This window comes from Nansenia antarctica (genome assembly GCF_963989245.1).
Source record: "Nansenia antarctica genome assembly, chromosome: 1".
Taxonomy (NCBI): Eukaryota; Metazoa; Chordata; class Actinopteri; order Argentiniformes; family Microstomatidae; genus Nansenia; species Nansenia antarctica.
The window spans coordinates 25,940,762-25,955,347 of NC_137674.1; the positions used below are offsets into that span (position 1 = coordinate 25,940,762).

Consider the following 14,586-nt stretch of genomic DNA (forward strand, 5'->3'; position numbering starts at 1 on the left):
CTCATAGCGGCATAATAGCGATCAAAAAACGTATTTTTGTTATGCTTGTTGTAAAGAAAATGTCTATAATGCATTGAAATGACAGTAAACTAAGATAATAAGATGGTTATCATCATTTTTCAAATCTTTATTAATAAGTAATTACAGAAAAAGTAAATGACATTTCTGTCATGACTTCCGCATTTACGAGAGAGTCGGAATGTGACGCTACCAAGCGGACCAATCACAGTTGTTATAGATAACTTTACATTAAATATATCTATCATAAATATAATTTAAACCCAACGAACAGCCATGGGGCTCCCTGTAACTAATCATTTATTTCTAAATAAACAGGATTGTACATCTCGTAAATGTGAATCGCGCTCCTTATAGGAAGGCTGTGCCTGATGCTTCCATAGGGCGCTCCATTGGAACGGTGTACTCAAAGCGGCATAATAGCGATTTCTTTGTTGTTATGCTTGTTGTAAATAAAAGTTCTATGATGCATTGAAATGCCATTAAACTAAGATAATACGATGGTTATCATAATTTTTCAAATCTTAATTAATAAGTAATTACAGAAAAAGTAAATGACATTTCTGTCATGGCTTACGCATTTTGGCCGACGAGAGTCGGAATCATATCGGAATCATGTGCTACCAAGCGGACCAATCACTGTGCTTACGGTTGCGTAGAAACTGCCGCGTAGTTACATTTTTGGAGAGGTGCGCGTCAATCGACGCCGTAGGCTACGCAAGGCTACGCAGGCTTACGCAAGCTACGCCGTAGCCTACGCCGTCGATTTTACGCAGAAGCATAAACTGGGCTTTACTGTCGAACCTTGATAAGCCACACTCTCTCACCTGGGTAGCATCTTTTTTTTTAAAGTAATTGGGGCAGTCCCACTCATATCTTTTTCATTTTATTGGACAGATAGTGAAGACAGACAGGAAAGTAGGAGAAGAAGGGAGAGAGAGGGCATGTCAGCAGGGCATGGGCCGGATTCAAACCCATGCCGACATGGGCATATATGTGCACTGTAGACCGTGGTGCTAGACCACTGGACCACCCCAGGCCACTCACCTGGGTAACATCTTGTCTGGGAAGCGGTGGGTCTGGAACTGAGCCGCTAGGCCCGGCTTCTTCAGCTGCTCAAACAGCCCGATGAGGTTGTGAGAGTAGAGCTGGAAGGTTTTCCCTGCGGCAAGATAACAAACACGGGGTTTAAAGGGAAACATTAACTTGAATGTTTCCTCCCCAGGCCGGGGTCAGAGAGAAGCTGTTCCATCTCCTGTGGCGTGTCACAACACAACATACTCCAAACTTCAACATAATAACATTTAGGTATTTTCTAACAGCCAGAAAAAACAGTGTATGGAAAAAAAGGAAAAACTGTTTCTCTTGGTGTTATGCAGCAACTGATGGGCACGGATGGGATAGTTGAATGGAGAGAAGAAGCTTTATGCCAGGAATAGTTGATATAGCGCTTTTATTTCTTAGCAGTTATATTATGGTGGTTTGTGAAAGTTAAATCAATGTAATAAAACCTGATGCCCATGTTAAATTTATGATCACCTTTAGAAAATGTCCTTAACACACATATGAGCATCAGATTTTAGCCAGCATCATGTTGAGAAAGGTACGGAAAGGTACCCCCTAGGGTCACATGGTAGAAAAAAAATATTTGATGTGTGAATCCGTTCCCTCGGTTTAGTAATTCGTTAGGATTAGGGTTAGGGTTAGAATCCTTGCGATCGTTCTGGCTCGTAGGGCCTAACCATAACCATAACCCTAACCCTAACAAATTACTAAACCGAGGGAACAGATTTACTAAATCGAGGGAACGGATTCACACATCAAATATTTTTTTTCTACCATGTGACCCCAGGGGGGCTCCGTAGAAAGGTTAGATGTGAACAGGTAAACACAGGGGGGTGACAGAGACGCATGATTACCTTCTGATGAAGCCGGTTAGTAGAAGTTCAAAATCAAGCCAGACCAATAGAGGAGGGAGGGAGGGACAGTGTCCAAGAGAAAGAGAAGAGAAAACAAAAGGGTAAGATTCCCTAGCAGGGCCAAATAGACCATAACAATATCAATCTCCATTAACTATGAATTCCTAACTTCCCGACCTCACATCAGAGCTATGTGTGGCGCAAAACAAGACTTGACTACTAAAGTAAAGACATAGCACAGTTGATGGAGATTTGCTCTACCAAAGGGATAAAAAAAATAAGTAAAAGCATAGACCAAAAAAAGATATAAAGCTTTAGGAGATGATTAGCTGGATGCAATTCCTTCAAATATCTGCAGCTGCTATTTTCTTCCAGAAGATGGCATCACTTTCTTCTCACGCTTTTATCTTTCAAAATAATCGACACATCGGCTACTGTAACCAGGAGTTTCTTCTTTTATAACCAAGTCAGTGTATCTCTGTAATTGCAGGCCATAAAGACAGATGTGTCATTCATTGCTCTACTAAACAACAGGCTGGATGCCTTTATATAGAGGTTTCCTCCAATAGCTTTTAAACAAACTGCTGTTTATGGGCAGCAGATATCAGGTAACTGCTTTGCCAGATAACACAGAGGACTACACAGCAGCAGGTTATGGGTCAGCCCACAGTAAAGCAGGTGGCTCTGATAAGTCTCTCCCACTTACCTGATAACGACATCAGGTTGTTGTTGATAATGTAGAGCCATGTACACTTCCTTGGAAAAAGCTACAGGGGGAACACAAGATATTCAATAAACCACCCACTGTTAAAATCAGGGTTCCTACAAGTTTCAACAAGTCAGATTTAAGACCTTTTTAGACCTCTTTGAATAGAATTTTAGACCTATTCGCGACACCATATGATAGCTTTTTGTCATCCTCCAGGTGATGAAATTAGGGATTTCACTGCCATACAGACAAAAAAGGAAGCGAATTGTCATTTTTTGGCTTCCAGCTTGATTAATTTCCGTGTATATAGATGTGATTGGACTGATTTCCTTGCATTTCCTTGCATCTCATTTTGAAGACCTAGCACCTAATTTTTAGACCGAATGACTGACATTTTAGACCCTTTTAGGCCTTACAAATTGGATTGCTGGATTTTAGACTTCAAGGCTTTTTAAGACCAGCACGGGAACCCTGTAAAATAAAGATTTTGTGTAGAGCATTCCACATCCCACCTACTATCCAAAACCCCAGAGTCGTCCTAGAGCCCCCAGTGCTCCTACCTGCTCCATGGTGGCTTCATGCAGTTCATTCAGGTTCAGGGTGTAGATTCCATCCTCCGTCCCAAAAATAAGGTATTGGTCTGAAAAAAAAAAGTTGGGAGATGTAAATTGTCTAAAAGGGATAAACTCAGTGCCCAGTGTGTAACCAACCATGTATCTATGTTTCTGTATGTGGGAGAGGATTGCGAGTGCTAAAAAGACCAGTAAGGTTATATGGTTAGGAGCTAGGAGAAAGAGGTTAGGAGCTAGGAGGTAGGAGCTAGGAGAAAGAGGTTAGGAGCTAGGTGGTAGGAGCTAGGAGAAAGAGGTTAGGAGCTAGGAGATAGGAGCTAGGAGGTAGGAGCTAGGAGACAGAGGTTAGGAGCTAGGAGGTAGGAGCTAGGAGAAAGAGGTTAGGAGCTAGGAGGTAGGAGCTAGGAGGTAGGAGCTAGGAGAAAGAGGTTAGGAGCTAGGAGGTAGGAGCTAGGAGGTAGGAGCTAGGAGAAAGAGGTTAGGAGCTAGGAGGAAGGAGCTAGGAGGTAGGAGCTAGGAGAAAGAGGTTAGGAGCTAGGAGGTAGGAGCTAGGAGAAAGAGGTTAGGAGCTAGGAGGTAGGAGGTAGGAGCTAGGAGAAATAGGTTAGGAGCTAGGAGGTAGGAGAAAGAGGTTAGGAGCTAGGAGGTAGGAGCTAGGAGGTAGGAGCTAGGAGAAAGAGGTTAGGAGCTAGGACGTAGGAGCTAGGAGGTAGGAGCTAGGAGAAAGAGGTTAGGAGCTAGGAGGTAGGAGCTAGTTACCTTTGGTATCTGGGTGAATCCATGACGTAGCACAGTTGATTTTTAGCGGGCAGCCGTCGAACACCTTGGAGAAGCACGCCCCCATCTACAGAGATGAAAGAACGGCACAACTGATCACGACGAACCCAATAGCCCTAGAAGATTCCGTTGAAGTTTATGTCAACCCGGAGTTTATGAGGCTGAATCTAAGCCGAGATGATCAAATTACACATCTGACCACCATAACCATAATAATAGGATGGGCGTGCCAACACTTTGGACGCAGAGTATCTGTGTTCTGATCCAGTTCAGATGGAGTTTAATGACAGTATCCAGCCTAACCCATCCACCAGGAATGTGGCGTTAGAGGTAATAAGGGCCAGTACAGACGGTTTACTCACAAGCACTTTAGGCGTGGGCGGCAGGCCGTTGATAGCTGGTTTCTGAGGGAAAAAACACAAGAAAAACCCATTTAGATTCATAAGGAATAAACAACACAAGCATGGTAGAGCAAACAATAGAGCTGCTTTGACAAGCCTTTGACAAGCTCCAGCACTGCTCTAAACCCCAGCACTGCTCTAAACCCCCAGCACTGTGGAAAACAAAAGCAGCCTGTGTTCATCATGTTGTTATGTTCTCATCTTTATCCAAACCTAATTAAAATCTGGATGAACCTAATGAACGGCTTGGCTGCCAAAAAAACCCTCTTTAACTGTCAGTGTCCAATGGAGGGAAAATAACCATGCATTAGATCTCAATGTAGGGTCAGTCGGTGGCTTGGACACCATAAACACAGATGGTAGACAAGGCTACGTTGTGTTACCGACGACCTCCGTTGATTCCTGCGACCACGATAGAGCCGGCGTCTAATGACCGCAAGGTCGGCGGTTCAAACCGCCGGCTGGCCACGTGTCGAAGTGTCGTTGAGCGAGGCACTGAACTCCTAATTGCTCCAGGGTCGCCAACTACGGCTCTGACTGCCTTGCCTAACAGCATAAAACACAAACCTTTTGCAACTCAAGATAAGAGGAGTGGAGATCTGACTTGTAGATTGCAAGCGTGTTTTCTTTCTTTCTTTTTTTTTTACTGAGAATCACAGAAGAAGAAGTGATCACAGTTTATACAACGTTGATGCACAACATATGGACACACTCACAGGGAACTCTTTCCTCTCCTTCCTGTGTGATTGGTTGGGTGGTGGTTTGGGACTATCCCCGTTCACACTGGTGTCCGAATCATCATGATCTGCTGATAGAGAACAAACGATTCTAAGGGTTATACATCACCTCATCATCTCAGAGAATATTGTACCACCACATTACATAAAACAAATCAAAATCTATTCTACTTTCTTACCTTCACATTCTGAATGAGTGACAGCTTGGAAAAGAGAAACCATTTCTTGCTTAGACAGATGTGCTGCTAACTAACTTCAATGAATTCAACAACTTAACCAGAGATCAACAAGGCGTGAGCTTAGAATTATAAGGTTCTATCTCCGTTTAGGGCACTTCAGAGATATTGAGCGTCAAAGTTATACATTCCATTATGTTTTGTGAGATGGAACCTTTGTATTTTATTAATTACTAACATTTAAAAAAATAACACCACACAGGCATTAATAAACACCTAATGGATCAGATTATGTAAAAAACTAAATTTTGACAAAAATGGAGATAGAACCGTATAATTCTAACGTCACAGGGAGAGGGTGAACGTCCAGCAGCAGCAGCACTTACCTGGGTCGGAGGTGCGAGAGAGCAGGCCGGGACTGCTGACGCTGGCTGAGAGGAAGTCAGGTGGTGTGTTCTCTACCTTGGTGCCCTGCTCGGGGGTGCTCTGTCTGCGACCCCCGGAGTTAGGTCCGTTCTCAGAGTTGGGGAACCTCCTCACCGTCAGACACCTCTCATCGCTAAGGCCGAGCTCATCTGATGAGCTGTTCAGTCGTGGCTGAGAGGGAAGAAGGTGACGAGAACGAGGGGTCAGAAACCTGTTGGGTTCCTACAAGTTTTCAACAAGTCAAATTTAAGACCTTTTTAGACCTTTTTTTAGACCTCTTTGAATGACATTTTTGATCTATTGGCGACACCACATGATAGCTTTTTGTCATCCTTGAGGGGATGAAATTAGGAATTTCACTGCTATACAGACAAAAAAGTCTCATGGATAATTAATGTAAAATAAATAAGTCCCATAACTACTCAAATGTAAATGTATTAACATTAACAGTTAACTGTAGAAAGTCACTTCAATGTGAAGAGAACAAAGTGCACAAAAGCTTCCTTGCAGGACAAGCTAATCTCACTTTTAAGACCTAGCACCTAATTTTTTGGACCGATATTGAAACATCACCTATATTTAAGCCCTTTTTAGGCCTTATAAATCGGATTACTGGATTTTAGACTTTAAGGCTTTTTTAAGACCAGCGCGGGAATCCTAGAACATGTATTGTATCAGATTAGTTCAAATCAAGTCTCACCTTTGGAGGTAGAGGAGGCGGGACTCCTTGCTTGAGGGTAGAGCTAGAATGGGAGGAGAGTTTTCAGACACAGGCAGTAATTTTTTCTGAGTGGGGCAGTCCCACTCAGATTTTTTCTTTTTATTGACAGATACAGTAGAGATTATGAGAGGAAGGATGGGTGAGAGAGAGAGAAGGGATGACATGCAGGATATGTCCGCGGCTGGAATCGAACCGGGAACCCTGCGGTACATGGTCAACGCTAGGGGTGGGCATCGATTATCGATTAATTGATCGATAAGGTCTTGGTCGATCACTTTTTATTTTTATTTTATTTTTATCGGGGGAAAAAAATAGGGCAGAAATAACAAGCATGTTTTCCTTGGGGAAACAACTTTATTTGTGTTGCTATTGCACACATTCATTCATTCACATCCAAACTAGACACTACAGTCAGATAACAAGCCACAAGGCAGTGAGTAGCCTAAATTGTTTAACTTAAAAACACATTTTACGTTATAAATAAAAATATAGAAAATAAGTAACTCACCATAGGAGCAGTAAAAAAACAGTTACTCACAAATAGGAGGATGACTGAAAACGTTAGTGTCCTTAAGAGCGTCCAGCTTAACTTAAATTTAAACTCCAGCGAGAGACTGTAGGCGGCAGGCCTACTGGTTCTTGTTCAGAAAGATGATCATGTTAACATGTTCAGGGGTGAGAGACGAACGCAATCTGGTGACACGTGGACAAACTAATTTCCATTATTATTATAAAAAAAAAAAAGAAAAAAAAAAAAAAAAAAAGTGATCGACCAAGACCTTATCGATCAATTAATCGATCATCGATGCCCACCCCTAGTCAACGCTTAATCCACTACGCCACCTAAGCGCCCCAGAGAGATCTGTTCTGAGTGTAGGCGACCTGCACTTACAGCTCCACGTCTTCAAAGGCGTCCTCCAGATGGGCGATGTGTCCCCTGTGGAGAAGAATGCAGATATCAGACGGAGGGTACAGGGTGGTCCAAGCAGGGTTCCCACACCTTCTGAAACATCACATTCAAGCACCTTTCAAGCACTTTCAAGACTCAATTCCCTCAAATTCAAGGCACGGCAGTTTGAGACAGATCTGGATGAGAATGTATATAATAGGAACTATCCGCTCACAGACAACAATTAAAAAGAGAGGACTGAATGTGTGAACACTAGATGGTCTCTTGCCTTCTCTACCACAGCACAGCAAAACTACAGTATATATTGTGAAATATGTGTAAAGTTAAGCAATACAGAGACTTATTTACTAGTTGACGAGCTATGTAAAACAGTTTTGAATATACATTTTTTTTGAAAGAGAGAGAGAGGGGAATTCAAGCACTTTCAATGACCCATGTCTATTTTCAAAAACTTTTAAGACCTTGATTTTTTTCAAGCTACACAAGTAGCACATCCGAAAACAGAAACTGCTGGCAGAGAGAGAAACACCATAACGGACCGTCATTCCATGTTAAATCAACGAACGAAAGAGGATTTCAACACCCACCATCTGAGATCGCTCTCATATGGTTTCTGTAGTTAGAAACAGATACGATTAAGTGTTCCTGCATCATGATTTTGTAGAAATATACAGGTTTATATCCCAGAGAGATAATTTATTGTACTCAATTCATTCAGGCTTGTTTTCATAATTCGCAATAATTTCAAATCGAGTTCCGTTCCCTGAATGTGGCTTTGCGATCATTAGACACCGGCTATACCTCCTGAGCCACAGCCGCCTCCCAAGCCATAGAGAACAACTGATATTCCATACTGTCTGATAAAATATTCTAAAAGAAGGGGTTCATGGGTGACTTTTGACCATTGTTTTGAATTCCTCATCTCCTATTCAGTAGGGGTAGTGGTGGTCTAGTAGATAGTGGATAGTGAGTTGGACTAGTGATCGGAAGGTTGTGAGTTAAAATCCCGTCTGAAACACCACCACCACTAGTGTGTCCTTGAGTAAGGCACTTAGTCCTCAGTTACTCCAGGGAGACTGTCCCTGTAATTCGTAATTGTAAATAGCTTTGGATTAAAAGCGTCTGCTAAATAGCAAATTATTAAATTATTATTATCAAGTAGGACTTTGTTCCAAATCGGATTTTGGGTTTGAATTCTATTGATTTGTATGAATCTTACAAAATTAAAATAGCCAATTTGGGTACAATCAATTTCGGGGATTAAACTATATTTCTAAAAAATAATGATGTAGAAATACTGATCTGATCTGTTTATAACTACAGAAACTATTTCAGAACAATCTGAGATTGTGAGTGTCATAGCTTGTTGATTTGACATGGATAAGATAATATAATTATGATAATATGCTTACTTCTGTTTGAGACTAAATTAATTGAACACGGTAAGAATATACAGGCAAACTCACAATAGTAGAAATTATTTCTGGAAAACGCAATACAGTTGTTGTTATTGTTGTTGTTGTAGTAGTAGAGTAAAGGAGAAGATGTAAATGGCCACAACATTCACTGATGAACTAAACTGCAGCAGTGCAGAACATTAGACTTTAAAACAAGACCCTGCAAAGTTGTCTAGGAGCTATTCAAGCTCAGTGCGATGTCGGCTACATGGGCAGAAAACAGTCGTTCCTCTAAATGAAATGATGGTAACGCATGTTACAAGAACCATGTCGGTGCTTGTTAAGACCTTACCATAAGGTCCACATAAACAAGTCCTTTTGTGTGGACTTAAGGTCCACAGGACGAATGGCAGTTAAATTCACAAGTGGAAGGTTATCCGTCTGTCCCTGTCCTGTCTGGTCTGACTGACTGACTGACTCTCCCAACTGTCTACCTGCATGTCAACAAGCACACATCCACTCTTCTACCCCAGCCTGGCTCTACAGCTAATGCCACACCAAACATGTCACATGAGAGGGAGTGAAGGAGGCGACTGCCTGCCTGCCACACATTGGGTAGTGGAGTAGTGGGGGTGGTGGAGGAGTGGATGGCATACGACAGGACACACCTTGGGGGCCCCCGGCTGCCCCGTGTGCCTGGTCTGTTCCGCCGCCGGGGCACCTGCTTGGCCTTCCTTGTGCGGGGCCTTTATGGTCTGTGCTTGCTTGGCTGGGCCGGGTGTGCTGGTGGTGGGGCGGGCTGGGTGTGTGGGGCGGCGGGGGCTCCCCGGGGGGGGGGGGGTGGGGATCCACCACTGGGTGCTGGTAGGCAAACTGGCTAGTAGTCGCTCTATGTGTAGAGGGCTGCAAGGGAATTTTCCTGGCTACATAGTGTACAGGTTTTTTACTTTTGCCTGCTTGCGGCTCTGTCAGTATGTGAAGCGCATTGAGTTGCATCTTGTAAGAAATGCGCTATACAAATAAAATGTGATTTGATTTGATTTAGTGTTACCGTTGAAACAATTCATCCTCAACGCTTTGGAGAAGGCTCCTTGGAAGGACAGGAGGAGATAGCAACAAGAAGGCAGAATGAGGAGGAGAAGAAAACAAAAAGAAAGAAAGGACACAGTCAAAGCACACGGACAAGTGAAGATCTTTTTTAACTGACCGACATTCCAAACTACAGGTGGGCAAGTGGGGTCATGCTTTGAGACAGGACAGCTCCAGTGTAAAGCAACTAGAACAGGTTAGTCTTGGGACAAGTGAGCAAAAAGAATGTGTTCACACAACAGAGCCTTGAAGAGGCTATTCAACACACACACAGACAAAGAACAATAACACAGTGCACACAAACACACAACAAAAGGTTGAGCAAAGTGTTTCCAGAGATGGGATGGAGATACACTTCCGAAATCATTCTCTTTGCAACAGGGTTCCTACAAGTTGCAACAAGTAACATTTAAGACCTTTTTAAGACCTCTTTGGATATAATTTTAGAGCTATTCGCGACACCATATGATAGCTTTTTGTCATCCTCGAGGTGATGAAATTAGGGATTTCACTGCCATACAGACAAGAAAGGAAGCAAATTTACATTTCTTTGGTTCCAGGCTTGATTAATGTCCGCGTAAATAGATGTGGTCGGACTGATTTCCTTGCAGGAACACATTTTTAAGACCTAGCATCTCATTTTTAGACCGAATAACTGAAATGTAAGACCTTTTTAAGGCCTTATAAATTGAATTGCTTTAAAGATTTTAGACTTTAAGGCTTTTTAGGACCAGCGCGGGAACCCTGCTGCAATCTTGTGTAGCTCGTCTCCAGGTTTTTTTCCTCAGATGCAGATGACAACAGTCAGGAGGCAGTCAACTAAAAACAGAATGGTTCTGGAATGGTTCCCATGACGATGGTTTCCATGGCTTACCTGGTAGTGATGCCTCCCTCCGCGAACGGGCTCCAGGGGGAGGGGAAATCGTTCTCTTTAGTCACGTCCTGTTGAGCAGCAAACACACAGCATGTTACCTCCCACACGTCAGGCAAAAACATTCTGTTGCAATTTAGGTTAACACTTAATATAACACAGGTTATATATTAAAGATCAGAGGAGATTAAAGTATTCCAGAGTGGATTACAACAAACACACAAATGAGAATAATTATGCTTTTGAAAAAAAAATGCTTTTGTAGAAAGAAATGTGTTTGTTTAATAAAGTAAAGATAATGACCGTTTCTGTGTGAGCCTCAGTTTCTTTCCTCAGCGGGGGTTCAAACTGGATCTTGTCGACTGTAAAACAGAACTCAGTTTTAAATAACATTTTGAAGTTACATACTTCTGTCATTAGAGGGCATCAGTACCCAGCATTGGAACAGACACCAAGCCCATCAAAGCCACCACATCCTCATGTGTCAACAACACACAGTCACACACAAAACCTCTCTAGGAGGGGTACAGTTCTCAGTTAAAATGAGACCATGAGAGAAGTCACATGAAAATGTTTGATTCTGGTACAGGCTATTCCAAGCCTCCGGTGACATTAAGACATGGCTTATAAGCATGGTTTATCTGAGGATAAGGAGTTAAGACAAACACAGTTCTCACTGACAGAAAAAAACAGCACTCATCTCGTCTGAGAAACGTGGTTGGTATGATCACAAGTTTTCTGAGAGTTTGGTTTATCATTCTTTGGTACCTACCGTCAGACACACTGAGTCAGAGCAAGTTGTCCAGTGTAAACACTAAACATGACTTCCTGTCACATGCTCCTGTGAGACTCATGAGGGCAAAAGAAAACTCTCTATACAGTTTCTCATTATCTCAATGAATCTCTTGAATGTAACTTTCTGCATTGATATACTAGGAGTACATCAGTAAATAATATGTATCTTAATCACGTTCAACAGCTTCTCCTACCAGAACGTCACTTCTGTCACGGTCTAATGGAACATCTCCTCAAACATCAGTCATGACCAATTTAGTCAACATATGAGACTAAAGCAAGTAACAACGATATAAGAAGAAACTTTCTCAATCTCCGCTTGACCCCCCACTGTACTGTGTTTCTATATAGAAGTCTCCATATGACAACACCAGACCCGACTTGACCAGACCCCTGAGACACTGAGACACCCGCTTTTCCCCTTTACTGTGTCCCCCTGTTCCCCAGTGTCTATAAAAAAAAGTCTCCATCACTGAGACTGTCAATGGCCCCTGGCCTGAGCTAGCTTACTCTTCCTGATACGACTGGTGGATTGATGATTCACTTGCTTAGTCAAATGTATTGATTGTAAGTCGCTTTGGAATAAGGCGTCTGCTAAATGCCAAAAATGTAAATGTAAATGACTTCCCTACGCCAAAGCGCTCATCAGATAAGGCACATATGAGCTTGGGAATGTGAAGGCACACTATCACTACCTCACTACCCTGTCACTAACCTGGGCCCCCCCTGTCCTCAGTGTAGCTAGGGCTCGAGCATGGCCTCCCTGGCTCTGTCCCACTGTCTGCTTCATGTTGAGGGGAAGGTCAGACATCATTGTAAGAGAAAAGTTTCAAACAGGGATTTTGCTGTAAACCACTATGATGACAAATGTATACAAACACAGACTCACTCCTAAACTAGCCTATTTCTACTAATGCCACACAATTACAATCATAGCACAGTAAGAACCCAAGATTTCTATTAAACAGCAAAAAACACAAAACACTACAGTATCATTTATGGACAGAACACAACATATACATACAAACGCACACACATTGGGGCAAAGGGATATTTGATTAGTAACTTGGAATACCAAGCGGGATGACATGATGCCACAATATGAAACATGGCCTATGACATGAACGAGTTCTGTGTCTTTTTTAAGGACACAAGATGGTGACATAATCGAGAGCTTAGAATTATAAGGTTCTATCTCCGTTTAGGGTAGTTCAGAGATATTGAGCGTCAAAGTTTTTACATTCCATTATGTTTTGTGAGATGGAACCTTTGTATTTTATTAATTACTAACTCAAAAATGTAAACATTTAAAAAAAATAACACCACACAGGCATTAATAAACACCTAATGGATGAGATTATGTAAAAAACTAAATTTTGACAAAAATGGAGATAGAACCTTATAATTCTAACGTCACGGAATGTACATGGCAGCATCGTAGGCTACTGGACAGATCTACAGCCACTTTCCCTTTCCGTGAATCCCCAGGCTATTTTTATGCTGCTGAACCATACTGTGCCCTGGAGCCGTGCCAGCCCTGCAGGATTAGCAGGATGACCCGTACTGGAGCGGAGCCACAGACGGGCGGAGCTACTGGACCACAACTACAACGCGTGACGTTAGAATTATACAGTTCTATCTCCATTTTTGGCAAAATTTTGTTTTTTACATAATCTGATCCATTAGGTGTTTATTAATGCCTGTGTGGTGTTATATTTTTTTTTTTAAATGTTTACATTTTTGAGTTAGTAATTCATAAAATACAAAGGTTCCATCTCACAAAACATAAAGGAATGTAAAAACTTTGACGCTCAATATCTCTGAACTAACCTAGACGGAGATAGAACCTTATAATTCTAAGCTCACGAACTGACAAGATAAAGATTGGCAGCCAGACCGACCAATGAGAGAGCTCAGATTCAGAGCTGTGAGTAATACGAATGGTCAGATGGGCTTGGTGGGTGGGCGGTCCTTGCTTGGCGGTGTGTAGGAGCTGTGTCCTGTTGTGGCTGCTGCTCACTTACAGTTTATCTCTGAGCGCGTCCTCTCTGCTCTGGCTTGCTTATTGGTGGAGCGGATGGTGTGTCTGACTGCAGAGAGAGGCTGAGAGACACAGACAGACAGACAGGGGATGAGACAGGGAATCACAGTGAATTTAAAACATGACATGACAAGAGCAAAGAATGTCATAAAACGTTATCTCACTATTTGCTATTTTGCAATACAGTGGCTTAGAGCCGTTTGGCAACAAGCCGCAAAGAATCACGTGAGTGAGGCTAATAATTTGATCAAAATCAAGTTCAGTGAGGCTAATTGCACCGACAGACAGTGAGATTAAATGTGTGCAGTGCAAACCGATAGCTGTTGGTTGGCCCCTACACGTTTACATGGGTCACATGATTACGCACAGCCGTGAAACTGTGTGTATAAGAACACAGGCTCCCATTGCTGAGGAGATCCACAGTATTCAGGCTTTTTTCATGGTGGCCAGGACAGTGCTACTGCTGTCTTGCATCGGGGGAGACTGACAGGCTCAATGCTCTGTTAAAGAGGCTGGTACCACCTCTTTGGCTGCTACACAAATGAGATCTCACATGTTGATACCAGTTAATAATACGGAAGGAGAAATAAGGAGAAAATTGAGAGAGAGAGGAGTCAGAAAGAGAGAGAGAGGAGTCAGAAAGAGAGAGAGAGAGAGGAGTCAGAAAGAGAGAGAGAGGAGTCAGAAAGAGAGAGAGAGAGAGAGAGGAGTCAGAAAGAGAGAGAGAGAGGAGTCAGAAAGAGAGAGAGAGGAGTCAGAAAGAGAGAGAGGAGTCAGAAAGAGAGAGAGAGAGAGGAGTCAGAAAGAGAGAGAGAGAGGAGTCAGAAAGAGAGAGAGAGGAGTCAGAAAGAGAGAGTTCTAGGGAAGCAAGTGCACGAGTCAAAGAGGGAATAAACAGCCTTCCTAGCCAGTTAAGGGCAGTACAGAGCCTGTGGAACAGCCTTCCTAGCCAGTTAAGGGCAGTACAGAGCCTGTGGAACAGCCTTCCTAGCCAGTTAAGGGCAGTACAGAGCCTGTGGAACAGCCT

At 42.6% G+C, this 14,586-nt stretch overlaps 1 protein-coding gene across 3 annotated transcripts in view; it reads right to left on the minus strand.

The window, feature by feature from the left end:
* The window catches only part of map4k5 (mitogen-activated protein kinase kinase kinase kinase 5), a 49,457-nt gene that overhangs the window by 8,819 nt on the left and 26,052 nt on the right, over positions 1–14,586 (minus strand). The window contains exons 13-25 of one of the 3 annotated variants that reach the window (XM_080550403.1): positions 13,543–13,621; positions 11,027–11,085; positions 10,727–10,794; positions 9,815–9,853; positions 7,349–7,393; positions 6,436–6,478; positions 5,696–5,906; positions 5,113–5,201; positions 4,358–4,399; positions 3,978–4,062; positions 3,207–3,286; positions 2,644–2,704; positions 1,066–1,180 (exon numbers count right to left, since the gene is read on the minus strand). In XM_080550403.1, the coding sequence (XP_080406529.1) occupies positions 1,066–1,180; positions 2,644–2,704; positions 3,207–3,286; positions 3,978–4,062; positions 4,358–4,399; positions 5,113–5,201; positions 5,696–5,906; positions 6,436–6,478; positions 7,349–7,393; positions 9,815–9,853; positions 10,727–10,794; positions 11,027–11,085; positions 13,543–13,621 (1,016 nt within the window). Of the gene's footprint in view, positions 1–1,065; positions 1,181–2,643; positions 2,705–3,206; positions 3,287–3,977; positions 4,063–4,357; positions 4,400–5,106; positions 5,202–5,695; positions 5,907–6,435; positions 6,479–7,348; positions 7,394–9,814; positions 9,854–10,726; positions 10,795–11,026; positions 11,086–13,542; positions 13,622–14,586 lie in introns of all 3 variants that reach the window. The other 2 variants (XM_080550404.1, XM_080550405.1) reach the window with 2 other exon arrangements.